Source organism: Cavia porcellus, unplaced genomic scaffold (genome assembly GCF_034190915.1).
Source record: "Cavia porcellus strain 051 isolate PalLab524CR breed Dunkin Hartley unplaced genomic scaffold, mCavPor4.1 scaffold_16, whole genome shotgun sequence".
Classification (NCBI taxonomy): Eukaryota; Metazoa; Chordata; class Mammalia; order Rodentia; family Caviidae; genus Cavia; species Cavia porcellus.
This window is the reverse complement of record NW_026947499.1, coordinates 19,033,417-19,061,091: the sequence shown is the minus strand read 5'-3', so window position 1 is coordinate 19,061,091 and position 27,675 is coordinate 19,033,417. Positions and strand designations below refer to the sequence as shown.

Genomic DNA, 27,675 nt, shown 5'->3' with positions numbered 1-27,675 from the left:
GGGATGAGAGCAGCGGAAGTTTCCGCCCCAGCCCCGCCTCCGCCCCCGGCTCAAGTAAACTGGGTGTTTCCTGCCTCTCTCAGTCCGGATTTGGAGACTCCGCGTCCTCCGACTTTTCATGGTAAGGAGGGCGGTGTCCCCGACTTGGGGGCTTTCAGCAGCCGAGGGAGCTGGGCAGCAACAGAGTAGAGACAGAAAGGATCGAAGGGAGGGAGTGGTATGAGAATCGGTCGCAGTAGTTGGAGAGGCGGTTTGGGGGATTGGATGGGGGCGAGGCTAGAGTGGGGGAGGGGCAAGGGGTGGAGAATAGGATATTGAGGATCTGGACAAGTGCATTGGGCTTGGGGGCCAAATGTCTATGGGAGAGTGTCTTGAATCGTGAATGCTTGTAGGAAATGGGAGTTGAAGAGTGAGAACAAAGAGATATCATTGAAAACACATTTGAGGGGGAAAATGAAGATTTGTGGGATTGAATAGTAGGTTATGAAAGGGTAAAGCAGGAATTCTTGCGCAAGGGCGTTTGGTATCTTGGAGGGTGAAGCAAGGGTCCCTGGCTCTGGGGAAAGGACTGTCAGGTTGTTCTTAACTCACGGGTAAGAGGGATGTGGCAGGCCAGCATATGTTCAGTGCTTGGAAGGAATGCCAGGGGTCTGAGGTCAGGGTACCTTTGCCACGCAACCCACCCCTGGCTGGTGTCTGGGTACATACTAATCACTTCCGTTGAGGCCTCAGGTGGCCACACCTCAGGAACTGAGGTTGTCTGGCATTGCTGCCTCAGCAGTGACGAGGTTTCTGTTTACTCGGGATACTCAAGGGTCTGTTCCTTGAATAGCGCTTTGTCCCTGGATGAGGATAACCAAAGATTAGCCCAGATCATTTTTCCTTGTTTATGTGTTTGTCACTTCCCTAGAAAGAGCAGTCTTTAAGAAAGATTTGTCCCAATCTGAAGAAGAATGAATCTACTCATATTTGACTGGCTGATCTGCTCATTTTGTGCAAAATAAATGCCACTCGAGGAGAATGACTACCTAAACCAGTGGTTCTCAAACTGTGGTTCCCGGGCCAGCAGCAACATAGCCTGGGAACTTGTTAAAACTTGGCCAAAATTTCAAGCCCTACCACAGCTTGAGGTTGGGATCGTGTAGGCATTTAAGAGGGATTTCTTGATTTGGGCTGTGACATGAAAAGGGCATACAGACTGGAGTCGGTGTTAATTACAGTTCTTACAGTTCTGACTCTTAGTTTTCTTTCCCTGAAAGTGATATTGATGATATTATCTCCCGCATTAGACCATCGAGAGAAATAGGCCAATGTTTGTAGGCTAAAGAGGGCCAGAATGCTAATGGTGGTGGGGGAGCATTGGAATTACCACTAGCTGGTTTATAAGAAAATCTTGGATCCAAAGTAATGTTACAGTTGTGTGACTGATTCCGTTTTTTGATTGAAACAGAACAGTAGACTTTCGAATTGTAGTCATGCCCACAATTTGGGGAAGTGTTTTGACTAGTTTCAGTGCAGCGGTTTTTAAACTTCCCTGCTGTAAGTCTTGAACCTCATGTTATTTGCTACATATCCCTATGATTCTTAGATCAAGTTAGACACTTTTCTGCCCAGTGGTACTGAACCCTGGAAGCACATCTGAGTCACCTGAAGTGACGTTAAACACTAGTTACTGAGCTGCCAACCATCCTCCTACAGGATTCTGATTAATTGGTCTGAGGTATAACCCAGGTGATTCTAGTGGTTAGGGTTGGGAACAACAGGTTTCAAAACTTGAAGGGTGGAAGGGAAACCAATGACGAGGTGCCAAGTGCTTTAACATTGGTTCCTTGAGGATTTTTTGAAAAATATAGCTTTAGCACTCCATTTTACAAATTAGGAAACTGAATTTTGAGGGAAGTCACTCTTGTGAACATTAAGACGTAGTAGAATTGGGATTGCTGTCTGGGTTTTCAGGCTCAGACTGGTTTCCCTCCACCTGCATACACATGTAAAACATGAGGCAGTTCTGTGGGAACTGGTGTCTTTTCTCTACTGTGCTTAATCTGGATCTCTGTTCAACTCAAGAATTTTTCCTTTCAGCTATTTTTATTTTTCAAGCATATGTACAGTTGCCTCCAACTTTATGACTCTGAGGCTATGAAGAGAAGGGTTGCTTTTATTTATGGTTTGTTTTTATGAGTGGGTCAGGAATTCACTGGGCCAACAGAGCAAGAGGTAGGAGAGCTTCTCTAAGACCATGGAGTTAATTACAGCATAACTGAGAAGTGTGAGACTTTTAAGGATGGTGGTTTGCAGTCTTGGTTATGTATTAGAGTTTCCTGGAAGAACTGGATGTTTTTTGTTTTGTTTTGAGACAGTCTCGCTGTGTAGCACAGGCTGCCCTCCAAATCACAGTCCTCTGGGTTTAGCCTCCTAAACGCTGAGATTACAGGTATGGGGGGAGTTTTACATTCTTTTGCCTGAGCTACACCTCTAGACCAGTGACATCAGAGTTTCTGTGAATGCGACCCAGACATCAGTATTTTTTAAGTTCCCTCAGTGAGTTTAATGTACAGCCATGTAGAGTTACTTAGAACAGCAACTGAATATTCAGGGCAAATGGGAAGGAATGGGCACATGGGCTTGTCTTACTAATTGAAATATATTTCTGATTGAATAGAATCCAACACCAATATCTCAGGTATTCTCTGATTCTTGTAAACAGTTTTTCTCTTTCTTGCTCTACCTTGCCAGGCTAATTAAAAAGGTAATCAAACCTCTGAAAGGAAGAAAGTGGCAGAATCCTTGTAGGGATGGCAAAGAGAGGTCTCAGTAGAGAAGTTTATTACCCTCTGCTTTGTGTCTTCAGTTCACTGTAACTGGGGCCTGAGAACAGGAACACAGCCAGAAAGTTCTGTCCAATGGCCTGTCTGGGTATTGGGTTGACTGACCTGGAAAGGACAGGCTGTGGAAAGGTTTAGGGCTTTCATTGCTTAACCTGGAGTCTCAGGCTTCTGTCTCTAGCTCAAGTTGTCATTAGAGCTGGAAACAATCTCCAAAGAGGAGGTAATTTGAGACTATGAGAACTTTCCCAAATGATCATAATTTGAGTGTGTCATGTTTGAGCCAGGGTTGATGCTGGGTGTCTGTGGCCTCTGTCTTAGTTGGGGGTTGGGGCTGGCTGTTGCCCTCATTTGAATGATAGGACGGGCAGGAGTTGGGCCTTAAACACCCATTTGGCTGTCAATTCCAAGTCTTTAAACATGCATTTCTTCCCAACTTTTCTTTTTTTTAAACTGGGAATCAAACTCAGGACTTCCTGCTTGACAGGCACCATGCCACTGAGCTGTATCACCAGCCCCTGCGTCCCATCTTTAAAAAAAAAATATTTTTTTAAATGGGAAGCAGGGGGCTCTCGTGTCTCTATCTACATGTGTCTATCTCTAAGTACACCAGGCCCAAGGGGCTCCAGGCCAGCTAGGACTCACCCATGTTTTTTTACTTGCTTGTCACTGATTCATCTTTGAGAAGTGACTGATCCTCTAAGACCTGATATCCAAATCCATGAAATGAGAATAATAATAGCTGTCTTCCAGCACTGTTTGGATTTCTGAAAGTCGTTTGTGGCGGTGGAGGTTAACAGTGAAGGGGCATAGAGGGGCCTTCTAGAGCCATGGAAGTATTCTGTATCTTGGTTGGAGTAGGACATACAGGTACATGAATAGTCCAAAGTTAATCTATTGTACACTTAAAATATACCTCATTATATGCAAATTATCTTTACAGAGGCATTGGAAATCCGAAAAAAGTACATGTACTTTGTGTCCTTTTTTGTGTCTAGAAGATGGCAAGACATTCTCACAGACATGTTACTGTGTACGTTTACATCTGAAAAGGATGCTGGAAAAGCATTTCCATTTTGGGGCAAATTTCTTGGAACCCTCGATTCCTCACCTTTCTTTTTTCCTTCAGGTCTTCAGAGTTTGAGAAACTTCTGTAAGCGATCCTTACCATCCTGTGAACAGTTTTTCTGCAGCATATGGTTGGCTATGTCTGTTACTGTGAGGGTCTCTCGAGACTGGTTTTAAAGGAAAGATGGAAAGGAGGGAGTCACCACTTCCTTTTTGCCTCTTTTCTTTTATAATTGGCATCAGGCCACAGAAACCCCTGGTGAGCTCAGCCTGAGCTTTTGAGAACTCTCTTCTCCTGATGTTTTCATTTGACTGGCTGTCAGGACTGTTTTTCTTTTTCTCTGTGTTGTGCACCAGGTTCCAGAAAAATTTAGTCCATTTTTGGACATCTTCAGCTGTAGAATTTAAAGGTTCATGTATTGAAAAAACAATTTCTTGTCAGGCATGGGGGCACACCTGAATTCCAGTACCCTGGGAGGCTGAGGCAGGAGGATCACAGGTTTTAGTCCAGCTGGACAGCTTAGCAAGACCTTGTTTTAAGTTGTAAAAAAAGACTTGGGGTATAGCTTAGCGTGAAGGCCCTGGTTTTAATTCCTAGTTTTACACACATACACAAACACACATTTACACACACACATGCACGTGATTTCTTGGAGTACGTGTATGCCAGGTACTAGTCTCTTTTCCCAGAAGAAAAGAGACCTCAGAAATGAGGTCTGAGACCTCATTCTGAGACCTCTTACCTCAGAAATTCACGTGCCCAGTTTATTCAGCTAGCACTTTTATCTGTTTAGTGGTGTCTGCCATAGGATATGTAGAAAGAGCCGGGCAGTGCTTTGGGCTGCTTTAGGATGCAGCCATACTAACTATTTATATAGGTACTAGGCAAAAAGGAAGTCCTTGTAACCCAGAAGTTAGTGGCAGCCAAGTGTGGTGATGTACACCTGTAATCCCAGCACTGTTAGGCTGAGGCAGGAGGATTGTCACAAAGTTCGAGGCCACCCTTGGCTATATAACTAGTTCAAGGCCAGCCTGGACTACATGTTGAGATCCTATTTTTTTTTTTAAAAAAGTGGCAAACTTCAAAGTATTGGTTTAGCAAGTGAGGTCAGAATATGAGACTCTCTGGCTGTGGTCTGGAGTGAACTGGGAACATACTGCTTTCTAGGGTGCAGCTGATTTTTTTTTTAAACATGAAAGGACAATATTTATTTAAACAGAGCTCAGTGGGGCAACCATGGTATCCTCAGTGTGCATCCAGAGGGAAGGGAAGGAGGGACCAAGTAATACTGGCTCAGTGGCACTCCCACCCCTTCACTTCACTGTTGGGTCTACACTGCCGGTGACCACCGAGGGAGCTGTGTTGTAAAAATCCAGGGAGGTAACAAAGTGTTCATGGGCACTGAGTGCCCAAGGCATTGCTTGTTCTTCTAATCCCATACAAGTATGGTCTTGGCATCAGCACAACTCAAAATAAATTCCCCCCCAGAATGCAACTCCATATACCCAGTTATCATGGCCCGTAAGAGTCATGAGGCACATGCCAGTACTGACATCCACATCTTAGTAGTTTTGTCCCTAGATCCCAACAGCAAGAATGGCCCAGGCTTCCGACTTTTTGTTTTTTTGTTTGTTTTTTGTCTCAGATTCTATTGCTTCAGAGATGGAACACCTGGCTATCAGAGTGTTTGGGCCATATGTGTTTGAGTACCATAGGTACCTGTTCTTTGTGTCCTGTAAGTGTCTTTACACAGTAGCCAGTTTGTACTTCCCACATTTTCGTAGTTTTATCCCTTGAGGCAGACACTATTTGATCTCCACTGGGCATGATGGCTACTGAAGAGACATTGTGATGATGGCTATGGTTCTGATGCACTCAAAACAGTGGAAATCCCACAGTTTAGTAGAAGCTTGTCACCATGGTCAATACAAATGTCTTATACAGTTCTGTATGCCCTTAAGAGTTCGTTCAAAATCTCCAGTCTCATGATCCCACACCTTAACTATAGCATCCTTTGAAGCAGAGATCATAACAATGAACACAGGATGGAAAGTAACTTGAATGACTGGACTCCTATGACCACTCAGTGCATATATTTCTGGTGGACGGGTAATCCATTCTTTTGGGTTTATTTCAGACCTAGAAGGTCACCTGACATAAGTTCTTCTTTTACTTCGTTTAGCTTTGATTCTAATTCCATAAATTTCATTTGTAATCTGATAATTGATGTCCGTTTTTTTTTCCCAAGAGTCCTGCATATTTCTTACCTAATTCTTCATATCTAATTCAGCTTCCTTTTTAAAAACTGAATATACCTCTTCATAGCCATTGGAACAAAGATAATCTGCTATAGCTTAATTTATTTCATCATGTTGTCTCTGGGACAGCACCATTTTGGCTGTAATGTTGAGTTTATTTAATGGAGTGGTATGTCCCTCCTTCAGGAACGCAAAAGGCTTTCCAACCCTGGACTTATAATTAAATATACCACGAAGTGCTTTCTACACAGGAGCAAAACTATTCTTTTAGAAATGAACCCAACCAGTAAAAAGGAAATATTCCACACATAAGGCTCATTTCACTTCCTTAGATTTAATCTGTGCTGAAAGCCAGTATGAGTCCTGAACCATCATAGGAACAGTTTTCTCCTGAAGTATAGTAATTAATTTGCAGCAGCAAAAAATAGGGTCGGTTTGTATTCCCTTTTAAAATCTTTTTTATAATGACTTTACTGTTTCTGGAAACTCTGGGAGAAGTTACTCTGTCCACCTTCAAACTTCATGAAGTTAGGAAACTAAATCAAATAGTCTTTGGAAGATCTGTTTCTAGGGTTACAGTTCTGAGGTTGCCATTCAGTGATTTCGGGACAGCCAACTGTCCCTCAGACAAAGGACTTCTATCTGGGACTCTAGATATCCTGCCCAGAAGCAGGATAGCTGGGTCAAATGGAATCTCTAATCCTAGCTTTTTGAGGAATCTCCACACTGATTTCCACAGTGGTTGCACCAGTCTAGACTCCTGCTGACAGTGGAGAAGGGTTCCTTTTTTCCCACATCCCCTCCAACATTTGGTGTTGGTTGATTTCTTGATCTTGGCCTTTCTTTCTGGGGTGAGATGGAATCTCAGTGTGGTTTTAATTTGCATTTTCCAAATATCCAGTGATGATGAACATTTTTTCATACATTTGCCATTTGTATTTCTTCACCTGAGAACTGTGTATTCATCTCAGATGCCCATTTTTGGATTGGGTCCTTGAATTTTGGGGCCTGATTTTTTTCTTAATTCTTTATAAGTTCTAGATCAAAGTCCTTTGTCTAAGAGACAGTTGGCTAAAATATTTTCCCAATTTGTGGGTTTTCTTTTCACTGTTGGAGATTTCCTTTGACATGTAAAAACTTTTGATTTCTGATTTTAAGAGAAGCCAGAAATCCAGATTTTTTCTATAATCTTTTACAACTTTTTTTTCCCCCTGGTACTTGGAGGCCTACTCAGTGCTTTTATATTGAACTGTATCCCCGGACCCCTTTGCTCTTTTTTTTTTTTTTTTTTTTTAATCTTAAGATGATCTCACAAGTTTGCCCAGGCTGAGCTTGAATTTGTGATCCTCTTGCCTTAGCCACCCAGAGTGCTGAGATTACAGGTGAATGCCACCATGACAACAGCTAAAGTTGCTATATGTACATAGACCAAGCCTAACATTTAGCCCGTGGGCTCAGCGGGGTAAACCAACCTGATGTGGTGACGCTGTGTCTTCTGCATTGGCAGGAAGAGATGTCAGGAGAAAGTGTGGTGAGCTCAGCGGTGCCAGCAGCTGCTACCCGCACGACTTCCTTCAAGGGTGCCAGTCCCAGCTCTAAGTACGTGAAGCTGAATGTCGGGGGAGCCCTCTACTACACCACCATGCAGACGCTAACCAAGCAGGACACCATGCTGAAAGCCATGTTCAGTGGGCGCATGGAAGTGCTCACGGATAGTGAAGGTGAGCCCTTGTGTCAGCCTCTGCTTCCTGTAGTGCACTTGACACCGTGTGAGGTGCTGAGAATGTGCTTGTGGCTGGGTGTTTCAGTCTGCTTCAGGAGACCAACATCAAGTGGGCAGCTGTACACCCAGATGTGACTTTTGGTTGAGCTGAGAGTTCTCCAAGTGTGCAGGGAACCTTGAGAGTCAGAGACTGGATCTGGTTTGGGTGTGGTGGACGAGGGCTTCAAGGGATTCAAGACCAAGTGGTGGCAAATAGGAGTCACTTGGACAAGTGACTTGAGTCTTGACATAGTTGTTGATTTGCTCTGTGCCTTTGAGAACCCTTCCCCTGCTGGCCTCAGCTTGCTTCTCTGTAAAGTGGGATCTAAGCCAGCTGTCCTAGTTGGTTCCCTTCAGTTTTGTGATTTCAGAATGATACTTGAGCCTGAAAGAGGCAGTGTTTCTTTGGCTCTCATTCTGCTAGGCTTGGGTCTTGACAGACTGACAGACCTAGACTTGAGTCCCAGTTCTCCATTTAGTATCCAGTGACCCTACCCAAGTGCCTTTATTTTTTGATATCTCATTTTCCTTAGCTGCTAAATTGTGCCAGCGGGGCACACCTTGTTGGGCTGTTGGTGCGTAGTAAGTATTCTATACATGTGTGTTCAAAATTGTGTTAATACAAGGCAAAGAATTGCTACTTCCTACTCTCTTGGAGTAAGTACAGGGTACTTGCCCCAGGGTACATTTACCTGATTGGTGTTAGGGCAGGTTATATGAGATTTAAAAATAGCCTTGCCCTTCATCCCTCTGCCTGAGACTGCTTAAGGCCAGGCCGTGTCACAGCATGGCTTGACCCTACCTTTGAGTCTACCCCTCGGTACCGGTGCCCCCACCTTCCAGGGACGTGGACTTGGGAGAGTGGGTGAATTTTGACACACACAGATGAGATTGGGGCCCTAAAGCCTGGTGTGTTGTGTTTTACTTGGTTTTAGCATGGGCTGCTATCTGGTTATCGTGTTTTCCTTAGTGTCTTGAGAAAGCCAGAGAGGGTCAGCCTCTGCCTCTCTGGGCTTCCCATGAACTTGTGTTTCTGGTCAAGTGAGTTGGATCCTCAGAACTGCCAACTGTGTCTCACCTAGAAAACAGCCTTTTATGAGTGGGTGGCTCCCCTTTGCTGTGCCACACCCCGTGCGAGAGTATTTATGGAAATCAAGACAATAGCACTCCAGCTATAGAAGGAAACATGTTATCTGAAAATCCAAGATTGTTGTGGTTTTTCTTCTGCCCTACCCAGATTTTTTGTTGGTGGGGACACGCAGGAAGAGCAGCCAAGTCACTTTGAAGGCTGAGTGAAAGTCTCTTCTAGGCAGCTTTGTGTGTTGGCCTAGGGGACAGTCTTAGGGGACAACTGCTGGTTTTGTGCCAAAGCCCTGAGTTCTTGTGGCTTGGGCAGTCAGGCTGAGTATCTGATCTCCCAGCCATTGTCTGCCTAGCAAAACTGTCCTGTTGCCCTCGGATAATACGGCACAACCTGACTATGCCCCACATGTTGCCTCAAGGGCAGCTTGGGTGCAGATTGGGATAGATGTCCTGCATATCACAGCTCTCCCCTGGCCTGGATGCTCAAGGTCTTCAGCTGCAGACAGAAATGTCAAGTGCAGTTCAGCCAGGCAAGTGAGTCCAGCTCACTAGGAGAAGAACAGGGGCTTTGATGGCGTAGAGGAGCGTGGGCAGTATGTTGCCAGGACTCGCTAAAGAGTCTCTAAAGCAGTTGTTTCAGGAGGGGCCTGGGGTCAAGGTGGTGGAAGAACATCCTTTTTTGTTCCCTGTCTGCCTGAGTTCTGCACCACATCCTTGTAATACCTAAACTGATAGGAATGTGTCGTGGGAGGGGGGTCAGGCAGCCAGAGAGTTGAGTCCCAGCTCTGCCACATGTTAACAGTCACAGATCATACTATGGAACTGTTTCCAAGTGTCAGGCATTGTACTAATTTTGACACATTTGCCATTTACTAGACTTGTGGCATTGGGCAAGTGACTTTCTCTGAGCTTGTTTATTGTCAATTATGAAGGACAACATTTATCAGTTATGGGGCATGAATGGGGCATTAGAAAGAACATGATACAGTGCCTGATCCCTTGGGAGAGCCTTCATCATGCCTGGGGCAGGGTGTCACTATGAGAGACAGCCTCTCTGATCGGTTGAAGCCTCGAGGGTGGGATGGGGAGGGGATGCCCCGCCTTGGCCCTTAGGAGTGAGGTGCATTAATTCTGTATTATGCCCTACAAAGGTGGTTTCTCTGAGAGGACACCAGCAGTGAGAAGGCCTTTCCCTGTCTCCTCTCAGAAAAGCTCAGTTCTTGCAGTGCTAGAAGTTCTACACGACTCCTCTTCACCATCACTGCTGTCCCATGGATTGTGTAGTTCCTTCTCTAATATCCTTGAGCTCTGGCCTGTGCTTACTGGTTTGGTCTCTATAAGATGGTGCCGTCCTTCTTACCCTTACGTGGTTTCCCATTTGTGGCAGATGTTTAGGGATGAGGGAGTGTATAACCATTGAAGAGAACCCTTCATTTTATTATCAGCATACTCCCCTAGAAAACTACTCAGACCAGGCATAAAGCCTGGCCTGAACTGACAGGGTGTCTCAATACATGTCTGTTTACCTTTCTTCCTTCCTGAGGTGACCACTGTTTTTGACTTTGGGGTCACTAGGTGGATCTCAGGTCACCTGAGGACTTCAATACTGGTGTCTGTGTCCTAGACCAGAGTCGGCTGTGATAGAGCATTGTGTAGCAGCTGATGCACTTGGGCTTTGAGGAGCTCTCGGGGATTCTAGTGTGCAGTCAGGGCTGAGAACCACGAATGTGGATTTTCCCAGGTATTTGGCCTAGCCGTTGTGTACCTAAATAATGTCCTCCTGATTGGTATGTTTTCAAACCTTCCATAAGTAGTGATGTATCATTTGTGGTCTGTTTTGCTTTAGCTGATGTAGCATTATGCTTGTGACTTTGAACTTTGAATAAATAGCTGTAGTTTAGACACTTCTTGCAGTTGAAGAAGCCGTATGCTACAGTTACCACGTATATTGTTTTCAGCCTCCATTGTAAGAATCTTAACCTCTTGAACCTTCTCCATGTGCACATGTGATTTGTTTTCCTATAGCATCATTTCTCAGCTTTTGTCATATCATGGCACACACTGATCCTATTTTTACTTCAGTAAATGAGGCTCCAGACTCCCAGGTCATAGCTGTCCACCCCAGGGACTGTAGCAGAAAGATCGTATGCACTCTGGGAACTTGGTCCTAGATTTCAGTCCCAAAAGTCAACTTTAGGCTAGCGTCTTCTGCTTCATTGGATACTGCCAGAGCCCTCTCACATGTGGTTGGGTCAGTTTATACTCCTAGCAAGTGGTCTGGATTTTTGCCAACATTTGGCACTGTCAACCTTTTAACTGCTGCCAAACTGGTGATTATGATATCATACCCTGTTGTTTTATTTTACACTTCCTAATCTTTAGTGCATGAAGCATTTTTTATGGTTATTAGTTGGGGTATTTGGATTTTGTCTTTTATGTCCTAGATGACATCTCATTTACCCATTTTTTTCATAATGCTTTGTAGAAGTACTGACTCTGTAGACTTATTTCTTTGTAGTTTTATGTTGCAGATTCCTTGTCTTTAATATTTTCTAGTGTTGCTTTTGATACCTCAACATTTTGCACTGTTTTGTTTTAGGTCTTTTTTGTTTGTTTGTTTTTTGTTTTTGGTGGTGCTGAGGATAGAACATAGGGTCTTGCACATACTATGCAGGTGCTTACCACAGAGCTGTACTCTCCAGCCCACATGTAGGTCTTTGATCTACCTCAGTGATACTCAGACAAGAATGATGTTTTTTTTTTTCTTTCTTTCTTTCCTTTTTTTTTTTTTTTTTTTGACTCAGAACATTTGGCAGTGTCCAGAGATTTACTTTTGGTTGTTAAAACTTGGGGATGGGGTTGCTGCTGGCGTTGACTGTGTAAAGGTCAATAATGCAACCAAATACAGAATACAGGACTACCTTGATATAATATAATTATCCAGTCTGAAATGTCAATAGAGCCAAGGTTGCAAATCCTGCCTAGAGATTTGGATTTAGTAATGAGGTAGGGTCCTAGAATCTGAATTTGTAGCAAGTATTTCAGGTGATTAGGCAAGTGTGGCAACCATAAAACCATAGAGTATAAATAGTATGGTAAAGAGAGGTTGGTGAAGGCTCCTGGAGAAGAGGAATAGGAGAAGCCAGATATCCCCAAAGGTAAGGAATACAGATATGTTTCAGGAATACATGGAAAGCCTAGAAAGAAACCCAATGCTCCTGGCTTCCAGAGCAGCCTTCTCCTTCAGTATGTGAAAGCTACATGAATCTCTTCTGGATTTTGGAACTTGCTGCCATTACTGCTCTGTTCTCTAGCTGTAATGATGTGATAGGCTTAGTGTCAAAGACATAATAAGTAATTTGAGTGCCATCCATCAACTTGCATCATGCTATGTGCCTTCTATCCATCCTGTCATCCTATACTTACAACAACGCTTTGAGGAGAATGAGCTTCTGCGCAAGAGAACTCAAATAAGACACTAATGCCATCTGTTAACGAGGTAGTAGAGTGGGGTTTCCAATATAGACTCATGCCCTTAAACACTGTGCCATGCTGCCAGACATCCTGGAGTCCAGTCCTAGGCCTGCTGGCCTCTGCCTGCCTGCCTTGCTCTCCAGTTGCTGCACGTGTCATATTCCCAGGCTGCCTGGACTTCAACAGCCTTACTAAATAGCTAGTATAGCTCATGGCAGCAGGACAGGTGTCACCATCAGCAGGAAACTGTGTGACGGTTATTATAGTGTGTGTGTAGATGTCCCCCCAAAGCCTTTTGCAGTCATAGATGGGGCTTTTTCAGAAGTGGCTGGGTTTAAAGTGTGTGAAGCTGGAATTGATTCATGGTGCAGTGACAGGCTTCAGGGCACTAGGATTAAGGATGTGAGTGCTGTCCACCCTGAAAAGCCTGGATAATATAAAAAGTACAGAGAGAGCTGTGGTTACTCTTATTTCTCTGCTACCTTTTGCCCGCCATGAACTGTTTCCTCTGTGACGCCTCCCTGCTTTGGAGCCAGCCAATTATGGAGTGAAACCTCTACAAACTGGGAGCTAAATAAACCTTTCCTCCTTTAACTTGTGGGTGTTGCGTAGTTTGTCTCAGCGGTGAGAAAAGTTACCAAGATAATGTCCATTAGCTTGTCTTCACACAGGCAATAGAGCTGTATGATTCTTGCTTTGAAAGCAACCAAAATATTTTAAAGTCAGAATGCTAATTGAAAACTCACGGAGAATGTGCCTGGCTCCTTTGCCCTTATTTGTACAAAGTATGATTCCTTCACCACAGGCATTTCCTGACAGCATTCTTGAGCTGAACCCCAGTGTCATGGTCCGCCTATTCGCCTGCTGGTTTATGGAAACTCTGGGCTGTCACTTGGATGATTGATTTTGGGAGCTTTCGCTGGTTTCCTAACAGCTGAGTTGTCCGCGCATCAGAAGCAGAACGTGGATAGATTTTTCCCTGAGCAGCTGAACTGTATTTCTTTTTTAAGCCTGAAGTTCTACGAGTTTCTTACTCTTTCTTTGTTGGATAGTCCTGCCCTTCCCTCTTGGGTGTACCACTGAATCTCTCAAGGCCTGTTATCTGTGTAAATGCAAGGAATGAGCCATAAAAAGAACATTTGGGAAAGTAACGTTGCTTTTCCGCATCTCATCAGGCTTTGTGGAGGAAATAGGTCTAGGGAAACAGTATAGGGTGATAGCCTTCAGGCCCTGTTCTGCCTGCACATGTATTTTATTTACCCTGTAGTGGGTTGATGACTTTTTCTTTCTGAGTTAGTTTATCATCCCTTAAAAAATCAGGAAATTCTCAGAAAAATGTGGATTTCTGGCATTGTTTGGAACATCAAGCCCAGCGGCCCTGGACCCTCATTCCTGCTGGGCCACTCGTGGCTAGAGCTGTGGAAGCTGTCCGGAGGCAGAGCATGCTCTCCAGCCAGCTGTCCAGCTGCACTCATTTGTGCTGCTGCAGGCCTCTGGGCAGCCAGTTGTGTAAGACATTATGTCCTTATTTTATTGTCTCAGATGCAGAAACAGGGTGGGAGAACATCTGCAGGTCAATGTGAGGGCAGTGTGATTTACCATGCCTGTGAGGGCCTCTTCCTTCCTCAAAACGAGGCTTGGGCTCCAGGCAACATGTTTGTATTGTGCTCACCCAGTTTGGCATTCTTCCTGCTCTGCCCAGAAAACTGTCGTGGTGTGGCCGTACTGAGTGGAAGGCTCTGGAGGGAGGAGACCACCCTTAAACAAAAGGCCCAGCATCAGAAGGCTGAGTAGTTTCAGGAGCTGACAATGGAGAGAACCGTGTTAACTGATGAATAGCTCTCTTGCTGTGGAATACTGCGTAGTGCACTAAGACCTTGCAAGGACACATGGCAGGGGCTGTGCACAGGAGGCTGGGGGCAGAGGGAAGTGGTAGGCATGTGACCTGGTGTAGGAGGAAGGTATCCTTGGTGTTGTTGACTCTTGCTGCCCTGTGCCTCTGATCCAGAATACTGAGGGGGAGTCAGGGCAGAGCACATGGGGTTGGGGTTGAAAATGCTGGCCCCTTCTCCCAAACGGAACAGAGGGAGAAGGACAGGGGAGGGGCATAAAGGGCCTGTTTCTGTTTAAATTTCTTACCAGCCCTGTGCACTAATATGGTCTCTCCCAAGATGCAGGACTGGAGACTTGGGGGGAGTCGTGCCTGAGGTTTTCCTGCTGATAGAGAAGGCTGTCTGACTTTTTACAGTGCTTTGCATTGCCTGTTGAGTCATCACTGATTTTGCTTAATTTTTGTCTTACTTTTCAATATCTCCTTCTCTTCCAGGATCCAATCCCGATTCCTCCAAATACTACTGTGGGGATGTTGCATTTCACGAGAGGAATTTTGAAAACCCTCAAGCTCCCTAGTGGAGGAATAGCAAGCCAGTTCCAAAATTGGGTTGAACACTGGGGAGCAGGGGTGTGGTCTTCCTGGCTCCACCTCCACGAATTTTTCTGTGCCTGATTCTGGTCAGTTGTGAGGATGTTCTTTCATATAGTTTAAAACAGGGTTTTTCCACGCCAACTGAGCTGCTTGACATCAGAGTCTATTGAGAGCATCGTTTCATGTCCCATTGCTATCAATAGCCAGTACATGCTTGTTGCAAGATAGGACTTCTTGTCTATGGAAGTGATGGTGGTCGGGAGCCAGAGGTTGCAGTCTGGAGATGGAGTTGTGCTCCTTTAGGAATGGCAATGGCTTGTCTTAGGAATGGCTTGTGCTTGAGAGTCTGAACATAGTATTAAAGAAGAGTAGGTGTTTTTACCTCTGAAGCCTTTCTCCTGTCATTGGGATTGGTCATTTGGGTCCATTTTATTCAGGGATGGGGCACTAGGCCGTTTGGGATGTCTTCTGAAGAGGATTTATGAGGGTACTTCAGAAATACATTTTTAGGCTGCAGGGCCCCTGGTGTCCCACAGAGCTGACTCCTCAGGAGTCTAGGGTTGTATATAGCCACCAGGCCTGCAGGTGGTGATACAGTCATTTGGAGATTGGCTGGTGGGACTACAGCTCTCTCTGCACTCCTGCTCTCCCTGGAGGCCAAGGGAACCAGGAGATGCTCAGTTCTGCTCTACGTCTCCCATGGGAAGTGAGAAGTAAGGCCACGTAACTGGTCCCTCCTGTCCTCCCCACTGCAGGCTGGATCCTCATTGACCGGTGTGGGAAGCACTTTGGTACGATTCTCAACTACCTTCGAGATGGGGCTGTCCCCTTGCCTGAGAGCCGCCGGGAGATCGAGGAGCTGCTAGCAGAAGCCAAGTACTACCTGGTCCAGGGCCTGGTGGAAGAGTGCCAGGCAGCCCTACAAGTAGGCACCACCCTTCCTGTATGAGTGGAGAGGCACCAAACATACCTGCCTTCCTCGTTTTCCCTTTCTGCAAAATGGAAACAGTTCCTACCTCATTGATATGTGTGAGAGTGAACTCCAGAGCTTCTCTCTTTGGTCTACAAGACCCTTAAGATGCTTCCCTGTATGCACAGATCACCTAACTGCTCTCTGTTAGACCCCGTGGTATTGGATCTTCTCAGGCACACAGTGGAATCTTTCAGTAGCGAATCACAGGGTGTTAAACTAAATCCATTTTCTGGGTCTATTTCAGGATTTAACTGTGGCCCTGTTAGTCAATGTTGGGAGCCCAGAATCTTCTCTACAGACAGATGCTTCTCCTAGGCTGGTCTGGGCCAGGAAAGTTGGGGTCAGGTCTAGTGATAGTCAGATCCCACAAAGTATATGCTTCTAGATACAGCCAGCAGCCTTACAGTTTGAAGCAGTTTTCTGACATGGTAGAGAATCAGAAGAGTCCCTTTGGACTCCATAGGACCATGATTCATACACATGAGATGGTTTGTTTGTACCTTTCCTGAGCTTCATGGCAGGTCTGACCCTCCCCCTTGGAGCAATACCTATAATGCTGAGCTCCTTAGAAACTATTCTTGCCACCCACCACCTCTATCTTGACAGTTGTGAACTATTATCAGTCTAACTTAATGTTGCAGCATTTGCATTATTTCATTTTTATAGTTATTGAAGTAATGCATGTATGTCATTAGGAATTCAAACAGTACTGCCTTATAAGGTAAAAACACTACAATACGCCCTTACTAGCAACCTTCGCCTGCAAGGCAGCCTCTCTGTTAGCAGTTTTTCTATTGACTTTCATACTTCCATATAACTTCCTTATACTGTTTTTTATTGATTTTTTTACTTTTCAGTATTATCTACTGGCATTACTGTGGAAAATTAGAATTCAGCACACACCCACAAACCTCAAGCTTACCCTTACATATTCATTCTCTCAGTATTGGTTATTACAATGTTAGTTAACCTGTTCTTCACGGTTTACTTTAGGAGTATAAGTAGTGTTAATAGTTGAACCACAGGGTATTTTGTTTGCTTACTTTGTAAGTATGCAGCCCACATTCTCAGGAGAAAGGTCAGCCTCACACTGGACTGTCAAGACATGTCAGGGAGCATCTGTCTTGTCCTTGTTGTGGAGTCCTGCCCTGTGTGCTCCGTGTCTGTATATCTGAGGTTCAGCCTCCAGCACTGATCTCTTTTCTTTGCTCCCAGTATCTTGCTTGAAATTTCTGTTTTGCTCTCAGGAGTAGAGTTTTTTTCCCCCCTGTTTTACCTTTTTAATCCATTTGATGAGTTTTCATTTCTGCTTTTAAATTTTTACTTTCCAGGAGCTTCCTCTTGTTCTCTGAAAGCTGTTGTTTGTAATGTGTGATCTTGTTTTCATAGAATGCTGCATCTGTTCTCATCTATCTGATACTATTTGAAGTTTTCTTTCTTGTTCCTTAATTGTCTGGCTGGTTCTTTTTTTTTTGCCATTTGTGTTGGTTTTGATTTCGTGATTGAGAAGGTTCTCATACATAATCTGCTGATCTTTAGCTTCCATTAAAGCTTAAGAGTAAGGCTCAAAATTTGTATGTGTGACAGTCCTTGTTGTGCAGTGGCCTTCATGGTTGGGTAGTGGGCTGACTTTTATGATATCAGGATCTGTAAGCCCTTTCTTGGGCAGGTTATTATTTACGTGTAGAGCAGTTTTCCCCTTGCTTCCTGTTTGGTGGGGCATAAGCCTGGCGGGGCTGCCTGCCTTATGAATTTGAGTAGAATGTTAACTCAGCCCTGTCCTCTGCTGTGCAAACCACTCTAGGAAAGTGGCCCTTTCTGCTGGGCAGGACGTGAATGTGAGGCTCTCCTTGGTGCTTCTGCTGCCTAGCGTTGCTTTGCCCTTGTCCTCCGCCTGCCAGCCTCAGAGCTGTCTCTGTGGGCCTTTCCCCATCTACCAGCTGGGCTTTTGACGCTTTCATCTCCTTTTCCATCACTCTTCTGTGGTCTGCTTTTCACCCTTGAAATTTGACATCTTATGCCTGCTGAGCTTACCTTTGCCATTCTTTTTCATGTTTTTTGTTCTGTGTAGTCTTTATAATGAGGTTGCAGAAACTTTATTTTTAGGAACTTTTGATTAAATACCATGTACCATGTTAAAGGTTTTGTTTCCAGGGCTGTGGAGAGTATGTTACTATTGTTAGTATTTCCTGGGCATCCTGGCATGCAACAGCCCTGGTCAAAGAGAACCCCTATTGGAAAACTCCGCTCCTAGGCTTCCCCTTTTCTGATTCATCAGTGGTAAGAACCCTTCTCTCTTACCTCTGACTGCCCTGTCTCTCCTCGTGAGAACCTGTCTTTGCCCAGCAGGCCAGCCTTAAAATTCTAATGCTAGGCAAACCTCCTAGGCTGAAAGCATGTTTTGTTCCAGCAGAACAAAGATACTTACGAGCCTTTCTGCAAGGTTCCTGTCATCACCTCATCCAAGGAAGAACAGAAACTTATAGCGACTTCAAATAAGGTATGTGGCACTTCAAATAAGGCACCCTGTGGGACTTCCAGTGCCACCTGAGCAGGGAGTGGGAAGGGGAAGCCGCAGCTCCACTGCTGCCGCCCCTGGCATCAAGTCATGGAGATTCCCTCTCCAGCCAGCAAGCAGTGGTATCTGCCCTCTGTGTCTGGCAGCCCCCAGCTGTTTGGTAGCTCACTCGACTTGCATGAATATAACTCTTCTTTCTCTTTTTAAAATAATCCACAGCCAGCTGTGAAGTTGCTCTACAACAGAAGTAACAACAAATACTCATATACCAGGTAAGATGCCAGCCAGAAAAGACATCTGCACTTTACTAGGAAGCGTCCACTTGCATCGGCTGGGTCTAGCTCCTTGTGTCGCCTTCATATGAAGATGACTCTTCTGCAGCTCTAGAGAGGGTAGAGAGGTAGATTTACCCGAGGTTTAATACACACAAGCTGTAAATTCACTTTTTAAAAATATACAGCTCTGTGGTTTTTACTATATTCACAAAGTTATATAACTAACCACTTTCTAACTTTACAGCATTTTCATTCTCCTAAAAAAGAGACCTTCTACTTATTAGCAGCTTCTGCCCAGTCTCTTCCCCTCAAACCTTAGGCAGTCATGAATCTATTTTTTATCTCTATAGATTGGCCTGATCTGAACATTTCATATGAATGCAATCATACAACGTGTTTCCTTTTGTGACTGGTTTCCTTCACTTACAGAATGTTTTCAAGGTTTATCCATGCTGAACATGCGTCTGTACTTTATTCCTTTTTATGGTGTAATGGTATCCCATTTTATGATTAGGCCACATTTTGTTTATTCATCCTTTAGCTGATGGACATTTAGGTTATGTCTGCTTTTTGGCTGTAGTGTATAGTGCTGCTTTGAACATTTGTCAGTATTTTATGGGCATGTGTTTTCATTTCTCTTGGATAGATACTTAGGAGTGGCATTGCTGGGTCATGTAGTAATGAGTTTAGTCACAGGGATTGCACCATTTTGCAGTGTCACCAACAGCCTGTGTGGGTTTTTAAAAAGCCTTTTGGCTCTCTTGGGAACATGTGCCTTTAAGGCAGAAACTTGAAGGATGAGGGGAAATGCAATGATGTCATTCAAGACCTTTAAACTGACCTAGATCAAAAGTCTCAGAACCGCCATTCTGCCCCACGGTGCCCGGTGGGGTACTGTCCCTCCTCGGTGCCTGTGCCCGGCGGCTCTGCATCTTCACATTCTGTGTGTGGTGGTACAGGGAAGGCACTTGAGCATGCTGGCCAGGAGCATGAGCTTAGGGCCAGAGCTGTCCTCAGGCCCAGCCCTGCTGTTCATTGGTTTTGGCTTTGAAAAGTTACCTAAGTTCCCTGACCTCCGTTTTCCTCCTTTGAGCAGTGGGGAGTGTAGCTTCTTCTTGTGAAACTGTTGTGAGTGAAATGAGAGAAGCAAATGAATCTGGTAGGGTCCTGTGTGTAGAAATAGTTCAGTTTTTACCAGTCTGTGCTCACCTTGTTAATGCACCCCCCACCCCTTTTTTGCAGCAATTCTGACGACAATATGTTGAAAAACATTGAACTGTTTGATAAGCTGTCTCTGCGTTTTAATGGAAGGGTCCTCTTCATAAAGGATGTCATTGGGGATGAAATCTGCTGCTGGTCCTTCTATGGTCAGGGCCGCAAGATTGCTGAGGTGTGTTGTACCTCCATCGTCTATGCCACCGAGAAGAAGCAGACCAAGGTAAGAGCCTTGAGAAGACAGTTTTGAGTGGCTGCTCTGAAATTAAGTGTTTATGAAACTTTTCCCACTTGAGCAAAATGAACAGAAAGAGGGAAAGGTTTTCAAATGCTTTTACTGCCTTGTGGTTCCTCATTGTGACACTATTATTTTGGAGGCTTTGGAAAGATCTAAATGTAGGTGAAACATCCCTCCCTCCTATCATTCAGCAAGCAGAGACCATCACGCTATACCCTAGTCCCCTTATGTGCATGGCTTCAGATTTGTCCGTGTGCCCAGGTATATCTGGCTGCCAGCCTTTTCCCCATCTGACGCCATCTGATACTGCCTACATTACTCCTCGGGCTCCTCCACTGCAGTCGTTTCTCACCAGCAAGACCTGGCTCCATCTCACTCATCAGAGCAACAGTGCTGCCGTCAAATCTTGACCTGGCTTTCTGGTCACGTCCATTTATTTGCTGTCGATGTGTCCTTCTCTTGCTCACTGACCTGGAGCTGTGCACCACCTTCATAGGACCCAAATGTGCAATTCCTGAGCTCCCACCGTGGTTGGCTTCCTTCTGAACACACTTGACTGTGATTGAACTGACTGCATCCATCTTTATATCATCCTCTGCAAACTAATAGGCTTGACTCTTCCCTTGACTCCTACTGCCAAGGCATCCTGCAGGCTAAACCACGTGGCAAAATACGGCTAGAGATGTGGCCCGCCATCCTTCACTCTCCCTAGATGCTGTGCTTATCTGTCTTCCTTGGGCTGTGTGAATGAGCTGGCTGTCTTGGTTCTGCCTTTTCTTCCTCTGTTCCTTCCCTTCCTTTCCCCCTTCCTCCCTTCCCCTTCCTCCTCCCTCTGCTCTGCACATCTTCTTTCCCTCCTTCCCTCCCTCCTTCCTCCTCCTCCTTCACCCCTGCTTTTAATCACACTCTTCAGTGTCATTTCTTTCTCAGCCTGTCTAAGGGAAATCTGACTATAGGATATGGTAGGTTGGCCATAGGCTAATTGTCCTGCTACTAGTCACCTGTATGTCACTCATTTGTTCATGTTACTGTTGACCCTTTAGGAGGCACATAGGTCTGTGGGCTTTTGGAGTGGACCTAAAGCAGAATGCAAAAGAGAGAAAATCATACCATGAAGTGGAAAGCAGAGCCTTTTTTTTTCTTTTTAAACATTATAGGAAATTTAAATTATATACTGAAGTAGACATGTACAGTGATCTCGTATGTACCATTCACCCGGCTTTAGTGGCCAGTAGCTCATGGTGGCTCTGTGCCCCATCTGTACCTATTCTCTCCCAAACACAGGATTAATTTGACCACCTATTTTATTTGCAATTACTGTATTCCGAGTATATCCTAAAAGATAGCCAAAAAGAGAAAAATATAGTTGTACGTCGGTTCATGAACTTAATTTGTTCCATGATTCTAGAAAAGATGACCATGTTTGTGTTCATGTGGGAAAGATGACCACAGTCTTGTTCGTCACCTGAGGCAGTTTGTGAACCAAAACTAAATTTTGCCAAATGTTTCTGTTTGTGGGCCATGTTGTCTGCAAGCAAAAGCGTTCTTGAACTGAGGCCCCACCGTCCTGAGGTTCAGTCTCTTTTGAAGATGTTAGGAGATGAGAAGTGCCTGTTCTCTCCACACTGGCAAGCTCTCATTTCTTTTGTGAATATTTTTAAAGTGTGAGTTTTGTAACTAGACCTCCATTTTCTTATGGTTTGATTTTAAAAAATACACAATTTAAAAGGATAGACATCATGTAGGTTAAATTTTAAAATATAAAGATTTCTCATGTTTAGAGCTTAATAGGGAATAAAAGAATTTAGAGGCCACATGATTGTCTCTCCGCTGCTCATAGATGAGCGCCTGGCTTCTGGAGCGCCTGTGCTTGTGTTTGTCAAGCTGGCTGGTGGCAGGCTGAGGATTGGAGGCCTGGGCCCGTTTGGGCTCCTTTTACCGTGCAATGCATCTGCGAGCACTTCTTTCTTTCTCCAGGGAAAGCCTGTGACTCCAGCTTCCTGGAGAAATGGTGTTAGGGACAGCTGCCCCTGTAAGCAGCTTCTCTCTCCAGCTGGCCCAAACCTCTGGGAGCTGGGCCTTGGGGCTGACACTCTGGGTTTGTTATCTTCAGCTGACTTTACCAATATTACATTGTTTGCTTGCTTGCTTTTCTTTCTTTCTGTCTTTCTGTCTTTCTTTCCTCTTCCTCCTCTTCCTTTTTAAAAATAATTATATCTTCCTTGGTATAGCATTCCAAGTGTATTACTAATTTTTTTATCATCATTTTTCTGTTACAATACATTTGCAAAGGGCATGACATGCTGAAATTAAAGTTTCAGTAGATATCTAAACACACATTGTCCATCTGGTTCTAAAGTCTGTTTCACTGAGGACTAGATAATAATAAAGTCCAGTATTCTGCCCTTTATTGGTCTTTTTATTGTTCAGATTGTTTTACTTCTCTTGACTCGTTTCTCTGTTGTCTTTACTTTGTTATTGAACTCTTCTAATAAATCAAGCATTTTATTTTTGTTTTTGTGTTTGTTTTTGTATTTTTTTAGTTCTAAAATTTCCCTTTGGATCCTTCACCCTCTATTAGTTGAGACCACCTGTGTTTCAACTTGCTTTAAGAGCATAGCTCTTGTTGGGACATTTTTTAATAGCTGTTTTCAGGTCCATGTCGGATTCCAGCCCCTTCTGTTTTCTTGGGACTGGCATTTGTTGACTTTTTCCACAGGAACTGAGATTTTCCTGGTTCTTCACATACCAAGTAATTTTGAATTGTGTCCTGAACATTTTAAATGTCACATAGGATTCCAGGTCCTGTTTAGTTCTAGGAACAATGTTGGTGTCTTTGTTTTGGAAAGTAATTGACTGAGTTGGATTCAGGCTGCAAGTTCCACGGACAGCTCAGTTTTCAAAGCCTTCAGAGCTGCCCACCTGTGCACCACACCGGCCAGTTGCATTGGTCAGTTCTCCCAGTCAGCGTGTGCTGATTAGGGGTGGGCTCTGCAGCTGCGTGAGTTCTGCTCTCCCTGCACAACTTTAGAGTCTACTTTCTTGATTTTGTTTCCCTTTAAAATCTCTCCTGCGCTTTCAGCTTCTCTGGCCCTCCCTTGTTCAGGGTCAGGAATGAGCCAGGCAGAGTGGTGCATGCCTGGGGCTTCTGGTACCCATTTCTTATGATTGAACTAAGGCTTTTGATGATCCGTTCATCATGATTGAGCTTATTATATCTGAGGGCAACCAGCATGAAGATTGTGAAAAAAGCAGCTAGGAATCCTTTTTTCTTTTCTTTATTTCTTGGTACCAATAATGGAATTTAGGACCTTGTGTTTGCTAGGTGGGCGCTGTGCCACTTGAGCTGTATCCACTGCCTGGGATTCCTTATAACTTTGTTTTTAAAATTTTTTTATTTTTACTTTTTAGAGACAGGGTCTCATATGTAGTTTAAGCTGGTCTTTGACTCACTGTGTAACTCCGGCTGTCCTTGAACTTGAGGCAATCCTCTTGTCTCAGCCTCCCAAATACTGGGATGATACGCATGCAGTACTCTGCCTGGCTCCCTCCTGACCCTGAGACCAGAAACCTCATCAGAAAGAAAGTCCCTTGACTGGCAGTGTGGCTCAATAGCAGGGAGCTCGCCTTATGTGAGTGTGGCCTGGGGTTTATGCCTAGCACCAAAAAGTTCTGACTCCTGCAGTCTCTGGTTTCTGCCATTAGACTGCTTAGAGGCGAGAGCAGAGGGCAGAAAAATAGGAAACTTCGTCCATTTCCTCCCACTCTGTGTATTGGACCCTATTGGCTCATCTGGTCACCAAAGACCAGTGGTGCTCTGTTGTGGAGCCCGTGCTAGGTTCAGCCTGCATTGATGGGGAAGCAGGGGAAAGCTGGAGGATGCACGGCTGGTTGGGATCATCTCCAGTGCTGCTCTTTCCCCAGTCCCTCTGGGCTGCTGTGTGCATCCTCACCTGCCTTGGTGGCATTGATGAAGACAAAAAGGTGGGATGTGTTTACTCCATTGCTTTCGAAACGTTGGCACCTTCTCCTTGAGACCAAATCTCGTCTGAGTCAGGTGCCTGCCTTGTGTGACCCTCCTCCTTCCAGAACCCCACCCCATTGGTGGTGGTAGAGGGACGAGCAAGCAGCAGTTCGCTAGGCAGGAGGGAGGTGTTTGTGCAGACAGAAAGCTGTTTTCAAGGTGTTTGTAAGACATGGAGGACCTTTGTCTGATGTCACAGCCCTGTTGGTGGCAACATACTGGGGGTAACCTGAATGTTCATCTGAGTGAACTACTTGATTGCATCGCGTTCTTCATAGTTCCCTGACGTGTAATTAGAAGTTAGGGACAGGAGGAAGGGGCGTGAGACTCTGGCAGCTTGTCTGTCTGTTAAAGTGCATGACATGGGTATATGTACATGGGATCTCTGAGAGCAGGTGAAAAGATAGCAGCGCGGCCCTTGTGAAGGGACGGCCAGGGGAGGGAGGGTGAAGAAACTGTGTTCCCTTGGGCTCAGGTGAATTGAACACTATGTGTAAACGTTATCTATTGAAAACAACAGTAGCTTTAAAAATAACAGTGACTGTCTTCATTAGCATCCTCGGCCCTCCTTAGCCTGATGGTCCAGCTCAGAAGTTCAGGTTGTGGCTAAGGTGGTGGGCTGTGTGTGTCCCATACTAACATGTTTCCCCTGTGTTTTGTGGGGACACAGGTTGAGTTCCCTGAAGCCCGTATTTATGAGGAGACCCTGAATATTCTGCTGTATGAGGCCCAGGATGGCCGGGGACCTGACAATGCGCTCCTGGAGGCCACAGGTGGAGCAGCCGGGCGCTCCCATCACCTGGATGAGGACGAGGAGCGGGAGCGAGAGAGGATCGAGCGTGTGCGGCGAATCCACATCAAGCGTCCTGACGACCGGACCCACCTCCACCAGTGAGCAGGCCAGTGGACCCAGCCGCCCTCCTCTTTCCTCCGCCTTCCTCCCCACCCTGCCACACTCAGATTCCTGCAGGCTTCTGGGCACCTTCATCTTCCCCTGGAGTCTGAAGATACTTTTGTAACTAGCCAGATGATTATTTTGATACTTTTCGACAAGGTGAATTGCTCCTGCCTTGACCCAGGTGTATGCACCCCATAGTTGAACAAGCTATGTCCAAGGTCTCTGCTTTTCGTGAGAATCTGGAGCCAGGCTTTCTTGGTTCTCAGAGGAAAAGTATGAATGAGCGTGAAACGTACGTGAGAACTTCGTTTGCAGTATTTATTTTTGTGGGTGCTGAGTCCCTATTAGGGCTTCTTGAGTGACACTCCCTTAAGGTTTCAGTTTGACAATTCTGAGAGGGGCTCTCCAGGTGGTGGCCACTAGAGGTGTCTGAGCTTTGTATTTCCTAAACTTTTAGCCTCAGCTGACTGGTTCCTGGTTCCTGTACCTTCTGCCTGGGCACAATCTCCATGACTTTCCTGGGAATCCATTCTGCAACATGGTTCTGTCCCTAGGGCTTATTGATAAATAGTTTCAGCTTGTGGCTGTGAAAATGAGGCCCAATGAGGGCCACTGCTTCTAACGAGTTTATTTTAATACATCTTTGGGTGTAAAATATTTGCTGCCTTGGCTGACTTTTGGTCTGGTGCTTGCTGGGACGACAGCACGCCTGGCAAGGAGTAGAGCTTTCTTTGGCAGTGAGTGCCCAGCTCTCTTCCCATCTCCTGCCCCTTCCACTTGCTGTCCTTGTCGACCCACTCCAATCCTCCAAGGCCGCCTGACCAGCTGCAGGTGAAACCTGCACACTGCCGCTCCACAGCGCCTACTCCTTTCTCCTGGGCCGCCTTCCCGTTACTGTAGACTTGCTTCAGCAGGTGGGTGCCTTGCCCTTTGCTCAGGAACTCGGTGCGGCCCCAGACTTAGTTCTACCAGCCAGACACCCCTCACCCACCAGCCCGAGGGAGCTTGCCTGTGCACACAGCAGTCACCTGGAGATCCCTTCTCGTTTTGTCTCTGATTTCTATGCAGAATAGAGTGGCCATCAGTGAACAGGTTGAGAGGATGTACGGATACCTTTGGGTCTGGTTTGTGTCCATGTTCATATTTGTTTAGGGAATGTGTGTGACTGTTAGTGAGGATGTGTGTTTGTGGGGCACAGGTGGCCCGAGCTGGAGCCTGCCGTGCATGGTGCTCATTAGGACAGATGTTCTCAGTTACCTACCTCCCAGCCTCCTCTGCACCTGCACAGGAGCAGAAGTGAATTATGACTGACGTGGGTGGTTGAGACTAGACTAGGTAGAATAGTTATAAGAAGGTATGAGTATGTGTCAGGTAAGGGATGGTTTGCTTGCAAGGAATCATTACTGTTTTATACCAAAGGTATTAACATGGGCAGCCTTTCACACCTGTATCCAAAAAACGAGTTTCTCTTTTGCAACGGTTTTTACAGCTTAGACTTTGTACCTGTGACAGTCGTCTGCCTTTCTTTTGTATCCAGCAGCAAAGCCTACATTATTTAAAACTTTAAAACAATCAAGACCGAACCTGAAAACGAGGTATTGGGTAGATGCTTTTTAAACTGTCGTGTGGGAAACTTTTATATGAGGCTATTTGGGTTTTATTAAGGCTAAGGAAAGGGAGCTTACAAAATAATGTTTCGTAAGTATTTTATACTGTTTAGGTTTTAAACGTCAACCCTGCCGTCTGGGTTAAACTTTTTAAAGTTAAAGTGAATGTCAGTTCTGATGTTTTCTGTTGGAATGGAAAAGCCATTGTGTAAATTGTGCTTTTTAAGTGTCTGTGTGACTAAGTTTGTGAAACAATCGACTTGTTCCGGCTTTCATGTACGTATGCCTTATGTATGACTTGCCGTTGCTGGCAGCTCTTGGTACCTTTACTTTCCTTCAACTTTGCACCTGTAAGTTTGCATCTCTGCCTCCCAGGGATTCAAACAGGTTTGTAAACATTCCGTGGTGAATGATTTCGTCAGCTGCATCTAGCCAGGAGCTGACAGACAAGTGTTGGCTGGTCCAAGCTCTGCCATCAAATAGACTGTACAAGGAAAGGAACTGACTTTTCACATGTTAGCACTAAGAGCAAAAGTCAAGATTTTTATTTATGAACCATCTAAATAAACACTGGCGTAAGCTTTGCTGCAGAGCAAGGTTTTATTTTGCTATAAGAGCTTACAGTTAAAAATTGGAACAGCTTTTGCTCCATGGTAATCAAGCACAGTCTTTGTTTTGAGTAAGTCTTCTGAGGGTGGTGACAGGGGTCCGAGCAGCGCCTGCGCACCCTTCCTGCTGCCTTCTTATGGTGGACGTGCAGGTTGACCTCTGCAGGTCCCCAGTCCCCGCGTAGGTGTTCGCCTGGACCTTACAGTTGCTGTTCAGGACCTACGCGTGCCACCCCCTCTCCCGGGTTACCTTTAGGGCTTCACTCTAAGACACTGTAACACTTTCAAGTGCATCGTTAACCTTTCCGTCTCCCTGTGCTATGAAGACAATGCTGTCAGTTTTAAGAGTAGTCACTGTTTTTCTCTTGTATAAGCGTTCGTAAACATTTGTAAAATAAAAATTATGCCATGCTTCTGGTCAAA

The 27,675-nt window shown here is 45.1% G+C and overlaps 2 protein-coding genes and 1 pseudogene across 3 annotated transcripts in view; 1 reads left to right on the top strand and 2 right to left on the bottom strand.

Moving 5' to 3' along the window:
- Ube3b (ubiquitin protein ligase E3B) overlaps nt 1-234 on the bottom strand; it is a 52,059-nt gene extending 51,825 nt beyond the window's left edge. The window contains exon 1 of the mRNA XM_063225814.1: nt 75-234. The gene's annotated coding sequence lies outside the window, so the exon portion shown is untranslated. The remainder of the gene's footprint in view (nt 1-74) is intronic.
- On the top strand, nt 1-27,675 carry Kctd10 (potassium channel tetramerization domain containing 10). Of its 2 annotated transcripts, none has more exons than XM_003477894.5 (7): nt 1-121; nt 7,660-7,873; nt 15,652-15,821; nt 18,280-18,369; nt 18,607-18,659; nt 19,905-20,100; nt 24,810-27,675. In XM_003477894.5, the coding sequence occupies exons 1-7, from the start codon at nt 119-121 to the stop codon at nt 25,032-25,034; spliced, it is 951 nt and encodes a 316-aa protein (XP_003477942.2). In that variant the 5' UTR covers nt 1-118; the 3' UTR covers nt 25,035-27,675. The 2 variants fall into 2 exon arrangements, with proteins under 2 accessions (XP_003477942.2, XP_005007289.1); XM_005007232.4 differs by having other exon boundaries at nt 3-121; nt 18,283-18,369.
- On the bottom strand, nt 5,208-6,287 carry LOC111753948 (platelet-activating factor acetylhydrolase IB subunit alpha-like; annotated as a pseudogene).